The sequence below is a fragment of the Schistocerca gregaria genome, chromosome 5 (assembly GCF_023897955.1).
Source record: "Schistocerca gregaria isolate iqSchGreg1 chromosome 5, iqSchGreg1.2, whole genome shotgun sequence".
NCBI lineage: Eukaryota > Metazoa > Arthropoda > Insecta > Orthoptera > Acrididae > Schistocerca > Schistocerca gregaria.
The window spans coordinates 319,884,716-319,904,011 of NC_064924.1; the positions used below are offsets into that span (position 1 = coordinate 319,884,716).

The window sequence follows — 19,296 nt, forward strand, 5'->3', positions numbered from 1 at the left end:
GCTTAAGAAAAGTGCTGGAATTGACAGATCTTCTCTCTCGAGTTAAAGCAGTTCTTAGAAGCAAAGAAATGACTGATATGTAAAAGTGTATTTTGAGATGATAGACAAAATGCATTCACGAATTTTCTCCTCTTTTGCAGGTGATTTTGGACTGGAATCATTAGACTACTACACATACCTCAGCTATGGTGGGAACCATAAAGTTGATGGAACGAATGATGCTCATGATTTCCAGGAAACCTTGAAAGGCATGTGCTACCAAGACTTTCTTCCAGTTCTTTGTGGTTAGGCAGTACAATTTATTGGGTGCTTAGTAGAATGTGTGCTGAAATTATCATTATACTTTTGGTTTGTGTATGCCAGCTATCAGCATTTGGAAATTTTGTCATTTTTTAAAATTTTACCTTGTTGTTCATACACATTAGTGGTTGTAACATGTGAACTCTTTTACAATTTGGCATGATTTTACGTTTGTGTATGAAGAGAAATTTTTACTGTGCTGTCAATATTTAATTGTATTGCAGTTTCTGTGCATTGTTAGGACGTGCACTTGATGAGCTAAAAATACAATCTCAGCCTGATACTGACGGTTTTATATTTCCAAGTTACAGGTGTGAAAGTTGTCTGGAATTGAACTTCCTTAACTGCTCCAACTAATAATTCACACTTAGTTTCTCAGTTGTGGGCAGGTGCATTGTCCAGAAGACATAAATATTTTCCTATGCTTTCCAAACTCCTCCCATAGTTTTTGATTCCTGTTGACCAATAAGATAAGCTTCATTTTAATCATTTATCAGTTCAACCTTGTAAGTTAATCACTAACAACCATCCTTTGTATTCCAGAAACTATTGACCATAACTAATCGTTGTGTGAAATCAGTTTACCGTCTTTTGTACGGGGCATTGAGCTACTGTCCACAGCTGTGAATGATGTCCTATATCTGATATGAAGCAATGGATCTAAATCTCTTTCACACTAACAGATTGGTGCATAACATCTGTTGGAACCTGTCTGAACAAAAGCCGTTAAGATGCCATAATTTACATACATGGCTCCAAGTGAGAGGACTCAGTTGGCTGTTCTGTTCCTTCCCAGATAATGTTCTCAGGATTTGTTTACCAGCAGAAGGCCTTGACCTTGAATCTGGGCTTTTTTTGAAGTTCTCACAAGTGACAAGTACATGAGAAGTGTCAGTACAAAAGCTTTCCACACCTGTTAAGACTCATTGCTCTTCCCAGTATCAGGGGACTAGTCTCAGCAGAGAAGGCTGTCCAGGAATCCCATAAACAGAGAAATTTGGGTGGGTATTGTAACACATTGAAATGTGACCAATGATGCAGTAGTCAAACAGGCTTGTGAAAAAAATGTAATAATGTTCTGTGAAATCTTTTCACATTCAGTGGTGTCATTGCTGAATGTAGTCATGGATATTGTTGGGAAAGAGAAGGTCTGAAGATCAAATGAGATGACACTTCAAATTTTTACATTGATTGACTGACTGTGGTTAACTCCATTGACAAAGCTATTTTCGCTCTGCTTAGAGGATGTCTTTTCACTTATGGCATTAGAAGTTTGTAATCTGCTATTGCAATTTCAGCATTAGACCATTGTCAAGCATTGCATGCTTTTTCGCCCTGTTTGTGTCTAGGGATCAGATGCTTGACAGTGACGTAATGCCAAAATTTAAAAAGTAGAATAAAAACATCTACAGCCATAAGTGAAAATGACATCTTTTAAACTATTCATATTGGCTACGGACCCTTGTTATAAGAAGTTATGCTTGTTCTTCTCTGCACTTCATAACAATGCCTCCCTGGTACAACATGAACTTTCTTCAGATTGTGACACATAGGGCATTGGTAGTGCATTGCACCTTATTTATTTGAGTATATTTTGTGTGCTGAAGAGGGGACATTTAATTGCTCGGCTAGAGATATACCCTGTATTTTAGATTGCAGTGATGACCTATCAAGCTTCGTATGGGTAGCACTAAGTACCTATGGCCGGATGACTTGTCTGGTGTAGCGGACAGTTATATACAAAAACCTTCCTCATGAATCATTCTGTCTATTAACAAAAACTGTATGAAAATTCCCAAACTAGTTCCTGAGATTAGCCTTCACATACAAACAGAAAAATTCAGTAGAAGACTTCAATTAATATTAGGTATAGATTGGATGAGTCATGTAGCTACATGTATCTAATGAACAGTTTTAAAAAATTTAAACTATTACTGTTGGATGTTTTATTGAGAAAATATTTTATCCCATGTTTGTCACTGATCCTTTCACATGTTGAATGGTAGTGTTATTAACAAGTTTTAAACTCACTCATCCAATAACAATTTTGTGTGGACACTAACAGTCACATGTTGAGTACCAAGCAACTTTATGCCCAGGGTTAGAAGCTCCTCATATTCTACGATGCCTAAAATTCACCTTATTGTTTGTTGTTTTCCTGTATTTACAATATATTGTGAATATGAGCAGAAATTGGCAGTGCTTCGTCAGAATGAGGAGGTATGTTTTCTGTACCATTATATTATGGTATTTTTGCCACTCTTTGTTGGATAAGTTTTCTGATGGGCTGTTGTGCACATACTGTTTTTCCTAGCATTTCTACTCAGATGTACACATTTTGATATAGGATATGCTTTCAGTGTCATGTATTAAATCTGATGTTTTGTTTACATTCACTCTTTCTATCCATGTGACCATTTGGGCTCTCAGCTCTGTTGTTGAGGTGACGATTCTTCTGGAAATCTTTGGATTCTTTGGGAATTGCACTTTACCTCGAAAAATAATGGAAATCTTGGGGAATTTGAGGGATTTTGTGAAATCGTAAGGAATTCTGCATTTTTAACCTAGCATTGAACTTTTTTGAGTTTTAAAATACACAAACTTTAAAATACATAATATTTCAAAGAGTATTAATTATATGAACACTATTCCATGTAAGTCATTGATGTTTAAAAACTGCAGGTAAACTACTGCTTATGGCTGAGATATGGTTCAGCTGAGAGAAAAGAAAAGAGAAAAATCATTTTTGTCACATGCTGCACACTCCCTCCCCATTAATTTATCAGGATCTTCTTGCACCATCTTCCTCCTCACACCAGAAATTCTCAAGGAATATTTTTTTCCCCCTCAAGTTTGAGTAGCCACCCTAGTTGTTATTCACAAATGAATAGACTCTTATTGCCTTCTTGTTCTACTCTTGCCCATCACCCTCCTTCTCCACTCCTCTGGTACTCTAGTGTGATAGATGGAGTGTAACATATCAGAGAGCAGTTGAGGGGAAAGAGTGAATTTTCTGTGTAAGAATTTTGCATTTTGTTTATTTTGTGCATTATACATACAACTTTCAAAATGTAAAATTATTTATATTTTGTATTCACTGTTAATTATGTAATATTATGATCTGCAATCATGGGTGGAAGGTGAAAAAATGGCATGAGCAAAAATGTCATTTCTCTTTTCAGAGGAACCAGTGAACTGGCACATAAAAAAGTAAAGAGGGCATGGTGGAATAGCCCCTGAATTTAATTTCATCAGAACTGCAAGAACTCCCGATATCTAATTACAATAGTTGTCACTTTTTCACTTACATGTCCTCTATCCTTTACTTGCTCTGTGTGTGGGGGCTTTAACTTATATTTTCCTTTGCTAATGATGCAGGCAAATAATGTTAATTGGATCTCCCTGTTGTATCAGAATTCAGAAATAAGCATTTTTTTCAGCAATGAGTGTAATGGGCATGGCAGAAAACCTCCAGACTGATGTTTTTCGTGTTGTGGCTGGTGTTCTTCATCTAGGGAATATTATGTTTGAAGAACGAGGGAATTATGCACAAGTTTCTGATAACAGATGTGAGTATTGAGACGTACTGCTCTTGTAGTCCATTTATATGTTGTGATTTTTCAGTGTCTCCCGGTGTATTTCTTGCTCGAACAGTCCACGGGTGTACTGCCTGTCCATAGTGTCAGACAGGCACAATATTTCTGCGATTAGACATATCGCCATCGTCAGGTGTGAAGACAAACTGAGCTCCTGAGGGCACCTGATGATGGCGACATGTCTGATCGCCGAAATAAAATATTGTGCCCTTCGGACACTATGGACTGGCAGTACACCTATGGACTGTTCGACTATTTATGTGTTGGTGTTGTGTTGGTCTCCTCAAAAATACATTGCAACAGCAGTGCATACAGCAATGAATGATAATTTGAAACTGTGTCTAACATTAGCTAGGAAAATTTGCTGATTTTCAACAGATGTGCCATAGTTGAAAAGAATGAAACTTTGCTAATCAATTCACATTTGAAGTGTAATTGTAATTTGGTAATTGTTGTAGTAATGCATTTCTGAGGGAATGCCTTCCTTATGGTATTTTGCACTACTTTATAATTTGTTTTGCTCATACCCGTTGAGTTTCATAGTGATTAAAAATATTTTCTTCCCAACAGCAGGTTTTCTACATTGCGCAGGTTAGAACACTTCTTGCAAAATACATTGAAACCCCATTTTAAATAATCTTTGAGGACCCAAATATTTTTCTGTAAATAGGGATTTTGCCTGGTACACAGGAGGAGTGACCCAGAATCATAAATCGATCTTGCTTAGGTGATACAAGTGCTTTATAATCACAAAATCAGCAATATTCCGTGCTATAAATTTAACTGCAGCAAGTATATAAATATTACACTTTTCACAGAACATATATTTTATTTTTTTAAATCAATAAGTCCTGACAGTATCAGTTCCTTGTACATCAGCAACGAAACTGGATGCATTGCTCTCCCCATTTCTTCTTCTTCTTCTTCTTCTTCTTCATCATCATCAGTGCCATTGACTGCTCCTACCTGTATTCCTCATAAGCATTTTACTTGCATCAGTTGTGAGTGGGGAAGTCAAGATGTCATTATTGCAACAAAAATGTCCTGGAATGTTGTATTTTCAGAAATACCAATTTCTCTAATCTATTTTTCATCTGGAAGACTGTTGTCTTTGACAATAACTAATGTGAAACAATTTAACACATTCTGTTGTATTACAGAATTCCGGGCGACAACAAACATGTGCATAACGTCTACAGCACTGAGTCTCATCAGTTTCTTCCTCTCAAAGAATGAAACTGCTTATACCCAAATGCTTCTCTGTATTTAGATTTAACAGTGTGTTTTATGCATAAGTTCAGAGGCTGAAGATGACCTGGGCAGTTTGGAGGAAGGAACACAACATATACTTATTCTGAAATTTTGTCTCCTTGGTATGTATGGTGTATATATCAATAAGTAGTACAATTTTGCTTCCTGCTGCACCCTCCTTGGCATCTAAATGACAGAAAAAGTCATTAAGCTTTCTGACATCTCCAGGGACTATTGTTGTACTCGTAAGTACAAAGAAGTGCTTTTTACTTTGGAAAGATCTGGGAATTAACAGTGGCGGGACTTTTCACTTCTGTCACTATTTATGCACAATAGTGTCGTCATCCTTTCTGTAATTTTTTACCTCTGTGGCATTTTTCTCACTTACGAATATGATTTTGCAGGAAGTAAATTATAAAAGACACCATTTGATCAGTGTTCAAAATGGACGTGGGCTGTTACCCTGTATCAGTCATGGAAATACGATGTTCTTCCAGTAGTTCACACTTCCTGTGACCAGGGTCTCACTTTCTGCACTTATACTTTGAAATGACAGCTTATGGTGTTTTTTATATCAATTCAACCAGCCTTTCGATGTACAGAAATTTTCAATGCTGATCTTCAGAACATTTTCACGACTTCTCTTGCAGTATGGTTCCTCTTATAGGAATTCTTCCACTTCTCAGTCCTTGAAATTACTTTAGAATATTTTCCAACTCATTGAATGTGGACGTATGAATGATGTTTCTTTTTGGATCCACAGCAATTGTTAGCTTTGATATTCAAGAACACTCACTTATTTTTGAATATACGTCACATGTAGAATCGTATTTCTTTGCCTTATTGGAAAGATTCATTTAAGATTGTCATTGTCAGCTTTTGCTGAACTGTAAATTTCCTATACCCTTGCAGGCCATAACTCCACAAAAATTGAGGTGATAAAGTAGACAATTCAGTAACCAAACAACTACGCTTTTTGCATTTCATATTTGTGGTGTCAGATCATGGGACCTGGGGCCCATGAGAAATATGGGCCCTGCAATGAACTTGTGACATCACATTAGTCACCTTGCCCACCATATTTCGCGAATGCTTGGCTCCATATAGAGCCCCCAGGAGATCAGTATCTCAGTGGAAAGGTACCCATTGAAGGCCTTAACTTTATTGTGTGCTATTGGGAGCGTACATACTTTTAAACACACAATTAAGAATTATTAAAGTTGCCTGAAATAGTTATTTGCTCCGCACCGGGGACGTCTCCTGGCACTCAGAAGACCTGTAGTGTCATGGGCTGTAATGCGTGCGATGTGGCCTGTCTTTCTCGGTCTTGCGTCTTTCTCGGTCTTGCGTCTTTCTCGGTCTTGCGTCTTTCTCGGTCTTGCGTCTTTCTCGGTCTTGCGTCTTTCTCGGTCTTGCGTCTTTCTCGGTCTTGCGTCTTTCTCGGTCTTGCGTCTTTCTCGGTCTTGCGTCTTTCTCGGTCTTGCGTCTTTCTCGGTCTTGCGTCTTTCTCGGTCTTGCGTCTTTCTCGGGCTTGCATGACCTAAACCGCATGAAAATTGATCTCGATTCTTTCAACTCATCTCTTGGTATCAGTAAAAGGGAAGACAAGATATTTACTACAATGTAGGCACACATTAACATGTTGAATCAATTACCATTTCCTGCATTCCATAACAAAAATTTCGACCTGTGTGAAGTGAAAACAAATCATAATCTCTTAACAGCATGTTATGAATTACATAAGGAACGGATTTCAGTTTGCAAAAGTTTCATGTTTATTCCTTAAAAGTGGGCTTTTTCTTAAAGTGGGGTGCGTTAAAAGCAGGGAGAAATAACATTGCTGTTATGGGAGTTTCACTGGCACTGATGGAAATATTCGTTAAAAGTGGGATTTCATTAGTGAGTTTTACTATATCCTTCATTTTCATCACTCATATGGTCTCAGCCTTTGTTAGCTCTTGTATTCCATGTGCCACTTCCCCCTTACTCATTTCTTTTCTTGCCCCATTCCATCCAGCTGTCCCCAACTAAACTCTTACTCATGTCTTTCTTTTCTTCTCCATCATAACATTTGTTTCATATGCTAAAAAATTCATTGTTGGTTTTAGCATTCCACCTTTCTCTATTTCTATTCTATTTTGTTACTTTCTTTTTGTTTTTTCAGCAAGTATTTCTCCGTTTTAAGTATTATCTTTTTAATATTCTCTTTTTCGTATTCCCCCCCCCCCCCCCCCCCCCCCCCCCCCACTGATCCACTTTTATTTCCCCGATGGTCCTCTGCTTCAATACTAATTTCACTCTTCCAATGGGAACATCTTCAGATATCGATTGCCCTTGAAAGATCAACGCTCCACTTGATGCCATTGTCAACACAAACGTGGTGCGAGTTTTCCCCTTTCATTTACCTTTGTTCTCCACTTGCATTTTGCGATTTCTTTTCAGATTACCATTCGTCTGCGGTGTTCAAATTACCATCAACTTACTAGTACTTTTTTACTCTAAAATTCGAATCTCAGCTATTAGTTTGCTGTGTTTCAATATTTCTCTGATTCAATTTGCATTGTTGTTTTCTTCCTTATAATGGCCAAAACGGCCACTTGTTCTTTTTTCTGCTCCTATTTTTGTCATTTTCTCTGATGAGCAGAGAGGGGAAAAAATGAAAATAGGAGGTTTAGCTGTCTCTTATTTTTTTTATTTTTGTGTGTGTTAGCATTGCAATTCCATTTTCAGTACATGGAGCTTCTCTTTCGCCCCAAATATTATATTTACTATTCATGTCTATTTTATTCAATGGCTGCAAGAACTGTGCCTTGGTAAGAACCACCTTGCGATGATCTTGGATTTAGTCACTCTTTCTACCAGAGCGCCATTTTATGATTCTCGGAAGTTGATCAGGGAGAAATTCAGCCCCACAGTGACAACTGTCTTCAAATTTACCCTCACGTTATATTCTTGCTGCTCAGTAGTGACAGTTATAAACAAAAGGATGGTGTTGCCATGAGGTGCTTTTAGTCACCTGTTGTGGCAGACCTGTTCATGAAGAATTTTGAAGAGAAAGCCTGGGAAAAATCTGCACTAAAGATTGCATGTTGATGTGGCAGCATGGAAGTGAAAAGCTTCAAAAGTTTCTCCCACTTCTGAACTCCCTACACCACAGTATCAGATCACCATGGAGGTGGAAGAGAATTGCAAACTGCCCTTTTTGGATGCCCTATTGAAGCACAAGGCAGTGGCATTATGAGACCGGAAAGTCACTTACACTGACTGGGATTTCTAAACCTCCAACTGCTATGATCCTTCACAGTGTGAGGATGTGCTACACACACGCTGTTCCACATGGCTCGTACAATATCGGATGAAGAAAGCCTACTAATGGACCTCAACTACCTTCAGAACATATTCAAAAAGAATGCTTGTGGCAGGAGGAAAATTTGACTTGCTTTCAGGCAGAAGATGCAGGTCCACTAAATAGACTACTATGACTGAAAAATAAGACAATGGCATATCTGCTGAACACTGTCAAGGTATTGAACAAGATAGGCAGTATCTTGGTTCAACATAACATTAAATGCATTTTCCATCCATCTATAAAAATACATGCTGTGTTAGATGTAATGAAAGATAAAGTGGGGTGTCATAAACTGAATATGTACCGTATGTCATGTGGTAAGGCATACTTTGGGCAGACTGTACCGACAATTGAAAAAAGATGCCAGGAGCGTAGGAGGTACACTGAACACAAGCAACCAAAAAAATCTGTCACCTCAGGTCACTGCATAGCTGCAGGGAAATCAATGAAATATAAACAAATGGATGTGTTATGACAGAGCTTGTCATTATGGGAATGCGTTGTAAAGGAGGCTGTTGAAATAAGAATGATCAATAGAGACTGTCATTTCATGATGGAGCGTTGAACTTTATGCTCAGCCATCTGAAGTCACAACATCAGCCAACAGCGAGAAGCACTGAGGGCCTGGAGTTTGCACCCATTATTCTGTGGTCATGTCTCTCCACCACTCCACCAGATGAGGCCTGTGACCAGGTAGTGAGGGAAAATGTGGGGAGCAAGAAGAGTGTAAAGGAGGGATGATGTATCAAAGATGTTCATTCTTCAGATACCACCTGAAATGATGACAAGGTAACCTGTAGAAATATTGTGTTTCTTAAATGATTGCAGGAGGCTGGACACCCAAGAGCAATACAAACAACAGATCCAGCAGGGAAGCTTGAGGTCACACAGGATAAAGAAAGGATTATCATAGAAAATATAGGCAAGAAACAATGACCCTCTGGAGTAGTAAAAGTGCATGTCTTTTAGCTCCATAGGTAAGGAAGATATTAAAAAAAAGTGTGGTGGGACTAAAGGAATTGTTTTCTACATTATTGGAGATGGAAACTGGTGATGAGGCAACTGGAAACAACAGTCGAGAGAGGGGACAGTGGTAGAGACAGTAGTCTGGGTGACAGTGGTCTGGGTGAAAGAATAGAAGAATGAATGATCTGTTAGAATTTTGTATAAAACACAATTAAACTACTGCAAACATATAATTTAAGAGTCATGAAAGAAGGGGAAGGAAAAAAGGAAAAAGAAATTGGAATTGTGGTCCTTTACAGCTTAATGAATTTCTGTGAACTTGTCTCAGCGGTGTTAAAAACTGTATTTTTTTGTGTGGTTCACGTTTAGTTGATCATCATGCGGACTGGCAGAGGACAAAAATAAAAATGAGCAATTAATAAATTTCAACACTTTGCCAATAAAACTTGTTACGAAATCTCATTGAGCGCCCATAATCTCCAACTTGTCAAGAAATCACCAGAAGCAACTACTTCTTGGTATGGTACTTACAAAAAATGTTATCTGTTTGGTATAGATTTCTGTTATGTAACTGATCCAGCAAAGGTCATATATGTCATGGCAGAAAACATCACACAGTGTTATAGTATATTCACATACGTTCGCACTATAATAGGTTTCAATATAACAAGAAAAAACAGCTGAGAGTGCTGAAACATGACACCTCATATCGTAAACAATATATTTAATGCTTTGAGAATAATTTGACAGAGCACTGAAAGATCAAAACTGAAACAGAGCTCCTGAAGTAAATGACATTCCCTCAGAATTATTAGGATCCTTCAGAGGACCATCCATTACAGAACTACCCCACCCAGTATGCAGGATGTATGACATCTGAAATATTCTCCGACTTCAAGAAGAATGTAATAATTCAGATTCCAAAGAAGCAGGTCCTGACAGGTGTGAATATTACTGAACCATCAATTCAATAAGCCATTATTGCAAAATACTGACATGAACTATTTACAGAAGAGCGGAACCTCCATCAGAAGCTGACCTGGTGGAAGAATGGTTTGGGTTATGGACAAATATAGGAACAGCAATGCAACACTTACCCTACAACATGCCTTAGAAGAGAGAATGAAGAAAGGAAAACCTACATTTACCTCATTTGTTGATTTAGAAAAGGCTTTTGTGAATGTTGATTGGAATAGATACTCTGAAATGTAGAAGGTATCAGAGAGAAAATACAGGGAGCAAAAGATTATTTACAACTTTTGCAGATCTAAGAATCTAGGTGCATGAAAAGAAGGCAGAAATGGAGAAGAGGGGGAGTCAGGGTTGTCATCTCCTCTCAGTGTTATTTCTGTACTGTGAACAAGCACTAAAGGAAACTAAGGAAAATAATTAAAATTCATGGAAAAGAAATGGTTTGCTGATGACATTGTAGTTCATTTAATGGAGGCAAAGCATTTCAAAGATCAGTTGGACAATATGTGCAATGTCTTGAAAATAGGTTATAAGATGAAAATCAATAAAAAATCACTGATAATGGAATGTAGTTGAATTAAGTTACATGATGCTGAGGGTATTGGATTAGTAAATAAGACACTGGAAGCAGTAGATTTCTTGCTGTTTGATACCAAAATAACTTAAAATGGCAGATTAATGAGAATGTAGAATGGCAGTAGCAAGAAACTTCTCTTTGAAAAAACAGATGTGTTAGCATCGAACATAAATGTATTTGTTGATAAACAGCACACAGAGAAAGGGAACAGAAACTTTTGAAGTGTGGTACTACACAATAATGGTGAAGATTAGATGGGTAAGTTGGGTACTTAATGAAGAGGTAGTGAATCAGATCTTGGAGAATGGTGCTTGATGGCACTATTTGATTGAAAGAAGAGTTCAGTTAACAGACATATCCTGAGACACCAAGAAATAGTTAATTTGGTAAAGGAGGGAAGTGTACAGGGCAAAAATTGTAGAGGGAGCCTTAGACCCAACTACAGTAAACAATTAATATTAATACGAACCACCACATCTGTATTCATGTAAGTTTATTATGACACTTGTTAATGGCCATTGAATGAAACCGATTGTTTCATAAATAATGTATATTAACACAGCTGTATTGCTTCATATTAATATCAATATGAATAATCGATGAATCACTGCATGATCAAGATTGTAGTAAACAGGTTCAAATGGATTTTGGGTTCAGCAGTTACTCGTAGATGAAGAGACTTGAACAGAATAGACTTTAGTGGAGAGCTGCATCAGACAAGTCTTCATACTGGAAACAACAACAAATGAGTTAAGAATGGATCACATCTTTTTTACACTCAGTAGTGGAATGATAAGATGCAGGTTTCTTCTTCATCAGTACATGGCATAAATGCAATGATCTTTGGGCTTCTACATCTCGTGTTTGACTTCAGTGAATGGACTAACTTATGTAAGAGTTAGGTTTCCAGTATTTCCCTTCAGGAGTTCAAAATCCCAGTACTACCAATAAATATATTTAAAAATAGAAAAAAAGTCTAGCTGTGATAATTGTTAGTGCCCCCCTCAGGGAGGGGAGAGAGAGATGTGAGGGAAAGTTGAAAAGCAGGGGCAGGTCATTCACCTCTGCAGTGAGGGTTGGTCCCTTTGAAATTCTGCAATTTTCTGAATTAAATTTTGCTTTTAATACACACAGTAATTATATCTACCAGTCCAATTAATAAGCTAATTGTCAGCTCTCAGTGCTGTCATTCAAGGAAATGTGGCTCAACACTGCATGAGTCTATTCATCCTTCCTTTGAATCATTCATTCCCACACTGTGCCCAATAAATCCCATCATAAAGGAAAGTCTTCAGGGACTTACAAAGAATCAAATTATTCATTAAATGGCAGAATTGTGTAAAAGCAAACAATGAAAAGTCTAGGATGGAATAACAGCAATATGGAGAGTATAGGTTCATATTCACCACATAGAGGAGGTGTTGAATCGCAGAAAGGCACAGTGAAAAGAATACTGGAAACATTTAACCTTTTTGACAAAGCTCTTCCTCAAACATTTACACAATAACAATAACAGCAACAGCAACAACTCACACACACGACTGATAGTTTCCAACTACTTAGGCCTGACTGTGTCTGACATGAGCATCACTCTGTTTGGATGAGTGGTGGTGGTGAGGAGGCGGCAAGGGGCAGAGATGGGGAAGGATAGCAGGTTAAGTATGGCGAAGATGCTAGTACTGTCTTTGGGAGCATGCAGGGACATTGCGGTGACGGGATAGGGCTGCTAGGTGCAGCTTCTGGAGGCTGCCCTGAGGGATGGTGGAGGAGAGGGAGGGGGAAGATTGGAGAAGACGAAAGGGTCAACATGGGAACATGTAGGGATTGTCTGATAAGGAGCCCCATGTTCACCCATGTTTGGTGAAAGGCATTTTCCAAAATACTTGTATGTGCACTAGCAGTTTACTTTTTCATCTGGACTGATCATATCAGTGATGCAGACGTGACCTCACCCCATGAATGATACTGGCAGACTTTTCACTACCATGTACTGCATGCACATGCTGTTTCGGCGACATGTATACTTTCTGTTGATTATACTTACTGCTGATATCCTTGTTTGCTTTCTAATACTGACTTCAAACATTTTAAATAGAATACAAAATTTTCAGTGCTGTTATGTGTTTTAAAAGAAGATTCTTATGGATTGCATTTATATCAGATTATAGCTTTTCCACAGATATGTTATTTTTACTCTCAAATAGTAGTTACTAAGCCAAAAGAAGTTAGTCACATGTGGCTATGTACTTAAAAGACTTTGAGCCGGTGCCACATGGTGTTATAATTCACAAATTCTCACTTGAGGTTTACTGAACCAACAGTAAGAAGAAAGTACTCTTAGATATTGCTTATGACATGTTGTAATCCTGGAGGTCAAGACTTCTGATAAATGTATTTATTGTCTTGTACCAAGGTTACTAAAATTTTTATTTAGGCTTAATACATTGGTGGAATTCATTGCATTGTCTTCTCTGTCAAATGTGGGGAGTTTATTGATGTCCAGTGTTTTTTTTACATATTCTGTTTCAGATCTTGATTTCCCTGCCTACCTGTTCCAGGTAGATCAAGGACATCTAAATAACAAGTTAATAAGCCGACGCTTTGATAGCAAGTGGGGCAGTCAGTCAGATACCATTGATGTTACGTTGAATGTGGAGCAGGCTGTGTATACTAGAAATGCTTTAGCCAAAGGTGTATATGCAAGGCTGTTTGATTTTCTAGTCAAGGTAAGAATGTTAATTTTTATTAATAAGGTATAGTTTTTGTAGTGCTATTGTGCTGTGTGAATAAATGTGACATTATTATTGCAGATTAATAAAGTACATCCTTTTAATAGGATTCTAAAAGCTGTTATACACAACATGTATTGATTGCAGTTTGAGTGCTTACTTTCCTTTGTGCATGTTTCTTTAATTTTATGATTCTTCCTTCCTTTATCATTTAGATGTAGAGAGGCACATAATTAAGCAAGATTTTCTAAATTAGGTGCTTCTGCAGATATTTGTGCACCCTCATGCATTTGCGTAGGCAGGCAGGCAGGCAGGCACTGGTATGTAAGATAATACTTTGAAAGTATTTCAGAGTAGCCTCACTGAAGAACATTCACATAGTTCCTATTTTGAGCCATTGAAAATTTGTGAAAATAACAGATATCAAAATGAGTGAGCATGGAATTCCAAACAACAAGGTGGTTGATAGGGGAAAGGCTGCTGTACCTGATACACTTCATTTGCTCTGTATTAAAGACACAGGAGATGAATCTCTTTTTCCAGCAACAGTATTCTGTAGAGTGGCAGTACAACTGTGTGTTTCATGTGACCCTTTCTTTTTTTTAAACTTTTTTAAAAGTGGAGATCATTCCAGTCCTTAACCACAAGTGGTCTTGTTTTACTCAAAGTAAAATACAGTACTTTGTATTAACCAAGGGTTCTCAAAGACAACTGTGTATGCTTGAAGATGTCTTGTGTTCATAATAAGGTTCCTCAAGTTTCTTTATTATTTCTATTTCTCCAATATATGGTACATCCAGACAGTCTTTAGGCTAAAATCGTGGATTTTATGTACATGTTTTGCAGTAAAGTACAGTTTCTTTTGCCCACCTAGCATCTTCCAGTTGCTAGATATAACACACTCTTTTGTCTTCGTGGTTTCCTGCTTCTTAGCTGCTATGCAGTACCTGTGGACAATACATAGCCACTTTCTTATGGTTTTTTGCTTTGAACTTCATTAAGACATTCCTCCATTATTGTTTTGAATTTAGTAGTGAAAGTGTGAACTCTTATTTGATGCATTTGATTTCTTTTTTCCTTTTTTTCCAGTTGTTATGCAAGCACTTTGCATTCTTTGCTGCATCTGATTTTTGTTATCCTGTGGCATGTGTTCAGCATCAGCAGCTTTCCCTTATTTTACCGTAATGATATCATCATCCTGTCTTCTTTCTTGAAAGTACAAACATCACTTTTCTTCTTTTTAATTTTATTTCATATTTTCTTAGCCAAGTCAGCCCTACTCTTTTACACTGTTTCAGTCAAGCAAATTTTTTTTTTACCTCCTGCAATTTATTTGCCAGTACTATATTTGTGTATAACCTATTTGTGAATACAGTATTCCAGTGCCTGTGCTATTCTGATGACAATGCACTGTGGCGACCTCAGTCATTACGAGACACATCAGATGAATTTGCAATTGCGAATAGTGACTACCATCAGCTGTAGAATGGAATGACGACAATGAAAATCTATGCTGGACCAGGACTCGAACCTGGATTTCCCACTTATCACGAGCGATCGCCTTACCATTTGGCTATCTGTGCATGACTCACGGCCAGACCCAAACTTCCACATGTCATCAACCATACATCTACAATCTGTACTCACACATACGTTAAGTGTATTCCCATACAGATCAGATGTTTTACTTGAGGTACAATGTCTGATCTGTACGGGAATACACATAATGGATGGGTGAGTACAGATCGTAGATGTGTGGTTGACAACATATGGAAGTTTAGGTCTGGCCGTGAGTTGTGCACCAAATGGTAAGGCAACTGCTCACAATAAGTGGGAAATCCCCATTCGAGTCCCAGTCTGGCACAGATTTTCAATGGAGTCATTCCATTCTACAGCCAATGTTAGTCATTATTCACAATTGCGAATTCATGTGATGTGTTTTGTAGTGGCTGTGGTCGCCGCAGAGCATTGTCATCAGAATAACACAGGCACTAGTATACCATATTTATCTGCTGATACTGGATATGCGACTTTCAAGTACAAAGTCTAGTCTGTATAGGAATACACATAATGGTTGTGTGAGTATAGATGTAGATAGCCAACTAGTAAGCCGACCACTCGCGATAAGTGGGAAATCCGGGTTCGAGTTCTGGTCCTGCACAGACTTTCATTATCGTCATTTCATTCTGCAGCTGATGGTAGTCATTATTCGCAATTGTGAATTCATATGATGTATCTGTGAATACCAGGTGTACCGGTTATGAAATGAAATGAGCATTAAGATACAAATGTGTTGATAGGGAACATTTGTTGTGAATGAACCTTAATTTTTTTGTTTGTTTGGCTGGTATGACAGCTGTCAAAGATGTGTAATATACATCAAGTCAAGGAAAAAACAACATCATATGTTTTCATCATGTTAACAATGTCGAATTTTGTACCAGAAAGTGATGATTTGCGGAAAGCATTAATTTTTTGTTTTCATTGAAAAATGTGCTGCAGAGTCGCATCGAATACTTGTTGAGACATATGGTGATCATACTCCATCAGAAGCAACATGCAAAAGATGGTTTCAATGGTTCAGAAATAATGATTTTGATGTAAGAAATGAAGAACGTGGAAGACCACCAAAAAAGTTCAAAGACACTGAATTGCAAGCAATATTGGATGAAGATGACACTTTGAGTCAGAAGCAAATGGCAGCAATGCTAAATGTTGCACAACAAACAATTTCTGACTGTTTGAAAGCTATGGGAAAGATCTAAAAGTGTGGAAAATAGGTGCCACTTGAATTGAATGAAAGACAGATGGAAAACTGAAAAACCATTTGTCAAATTGTGCTTCAAAGACATGAAAGAAAATCAGTTTTGCATCGAATTGTTACTGGCAATGAAAAATGGATTTATTTTAAGAACCCTAAATGGGAAAAACCATGAGTTAACCCAGTACAACCATCAACATCGACTGCAAAACCAGATTGATTCGGCAAGAAGATGCAATGGTGTTTGGTGGGATCAGAAAGGTGTGGTGTATCATGAGCTTCTAAAACCCAGTCAAACTGTGAATACTAATCGCTAAAGACAACAAATGATCAATTTGAACTATGCATTGATCGAAAAAATACCAGAATGGGCCAGAAGACATGGCAAAGTAATTTTTTTTACACGACAATGCACCTGCACACAAAGCAGAACTGGTTCAGGATACAATCAAAACACTTGGTTGGGAGCTGCTACCCCACCCGCCATATTCACCAGACTTGGCCCCTTCCAACTACCATTTGTTTTCATCAATGGGACATGCAATGGCTGAGGAACACTTCGATTCCTACGAAGAAGTCGAGAATTGGCTGTCTGGTCGGTTTGCTTCAAAAGACGAAATTTCTATTGGTTTGGTGTCCACAAATAGCCAGAAAGGTGGTCAAAATGTATAGAAAGTAATGGTAAGTACTTTGAATAAAATGTTTTAACTTTTCAATTCAAAATTAGTGTTTCTTTTTCACAAAAAAAAGACGCTCATTTCATACCGGTACACCTGGTATGTGGAAACTTCAGCAATGATAATTCCACAGGACTTCATCACACAAATGGACAATAATTTGTGTTGTGATTGGAAATTTGAACTGATCATTGTCTTGGTGGTGGAGTCGCCATAATAGGATACAAGACAGCTTATGTAACTGTGTCACAGTCGGCTCTGATCACTCATACCCTGTTCCTCTGGTTTTTGTCTATTGCCCAATCTGAAGCTGATACTTCCTTTGATGGATACTTTACTTCCAGCAGTGGCTACATAATGGTTCAGAGTAAAGTGCTCTAGGAATTTTCTTTCCAGGTACTATTTGATAGTTTGTATCTTGGTCAGGCAACTTTTAAGACACTGTGTGAGTTCCTCATGGAGGGCTTACAGGTAACGTCCAAGGCATTTGCATGATCCTGTAATGTGAAAACACATGCAAATAAAATTGAGTGGAAACAAGTGTAAAATTTGAATAGACCTGTTTGATACTGGCATTTTAATTGACAACCATATTCAGTGTCACTCCAGAACCATTTTCAATTCATATACCATCACATTTCGCCAATAATTCCACATGGAATATCTTTTAATGTATGCTACACAAGTTTTGATGCGGTATATCAGTTTGTTTTTGTCTGCAATACTCTGCAGAAGTTTGACACTAAAAACAGATCTAATAACATTCTCACTTTATAATGCAGGTTTCTCAAACCATCAGTTCATCACTCCTTCACTGCCTTTTCACTCAAGCCATGATTTTGCAAAGAATGAATAGCAGTTGGCCCACCGGCAAATTCTTAGCATTCTGTGTTACTTATTTCACAGCTGGATACCTCAATAAGAATTATTCAGGCTGAAGAAATACTGTGTCCAACCAAGATTCTAACTCCAAACCTCTGGATTAATAACCTAAAATGTAAAAAGACACATTGTTGACTTACATATGCAACAGTCTCATGTCAAGTAAAGGCACAGGTGTAGTTGCAGTGTATTTTAATTGAGAAAAGTATATTATTAGTTCTTGCTGCATGTAAATTCAACTGCTGACAGAAAGACATGTTTGAATAGAAAAAAACAGTTTGGTATATTAACAGATATTGTGCATTTTCTATTGTAGCATCTGATGTTTCTGTTTTATTTTACTAGTGCGTGAATAGTGCAATGGAAACAACTGTCATGGGCCAGAGTATAGGAATATTAGATATATATGGATTTGAGATCTTCGAACGAAATGGGTTTGAGCAGTTTTGCATCAATTTTGTGAATGAGAAACTACAACAGATTTTCATCGAGTTAACATTGAAGGCTGAACAGGTAAGTTGAAATGTGCTAATCACTTGAGGTGCTTTCATGTTTAAAAAAAAAGAATAATTGAGAATTCTTTTTATTCGTATTTTGATTGTTTCTTCTGTAGTAGTCCCTGCTAACTTTCTGCTTGCAAACATTTTTGCTCTTTCAGTGAAAAATGAAAATAAATGTGTGCTAAATATCATCATGTCCTTGATGACTCTTGTTCTTTTGACAAATTTTACAGAACTAAATTGCATAATTGTAGCTTTATTATAGAAATGATAAGCAGATCATGGTTTTGGGAATTAAATCTAATCTGCTGTCATAGCCAAGAGACTTAACAAATGTTAAAAGAAAGAAATCATATGATAGTAAATCAAAAGCTCTTCTTGACTGATTAACTTCACCATTGTAGGAAATGAGCTTGGAAAATTCCATCATCCTACTCGTACTATCCAAATTTAGTTACAAAAAATTTGCTGCAACATTACTAGTGTTCTTTATTTCCATGTTTCATGCATCTTCTTTAAAGAAGTAGGGCCTAGTCAATAATTCACTCACACATACAAAATGATACACATCATGGATGTAATGGGATCTATGTCCAAATCTAACAATTTTGTTTGTTCACAGAATTATTTAAATTGAATTTTACCTCACAAATTTAAGTAGGTTTCTTAATGAGGCCATTGTTTTCTCTTTTTATCTTAGGCATCTAACATAAAAGTTATTTGCACTTATTAAGTG

At 37.4% G+C, this 19,296-nt stretch overlaps 1 protein-coding gene across 1 annotated transcript in view; it reads left to right on the forward strand.

The window, feature by feature from the left end:
• Positions 1–19,296, forward strand: part of LOC126271956 (unconventional myosin-Ie-like) — a 379,140-nt gene that overhangs the window by 58,060 nt on the left and 301,784 nt on the right. The window contains exons 7-10 of the mRNA XM_049974395.1: positions 141–248; positions 3,741–3,869; positions 13,541–13,737; positions 18,406–18,573. Coding sequence (XP_049830352.1) covers positions 141–248; positions 3,741–3,869; positions 13,541–13,737; positions 18,406–18,573 — 602 coding nt within the window. The remainder of the gene's footprint in view (positions 1–140; positions 249–3,740; positions 3,870–13,540; positions 13,738–18,405; positions 18,574–19,296) is intronic.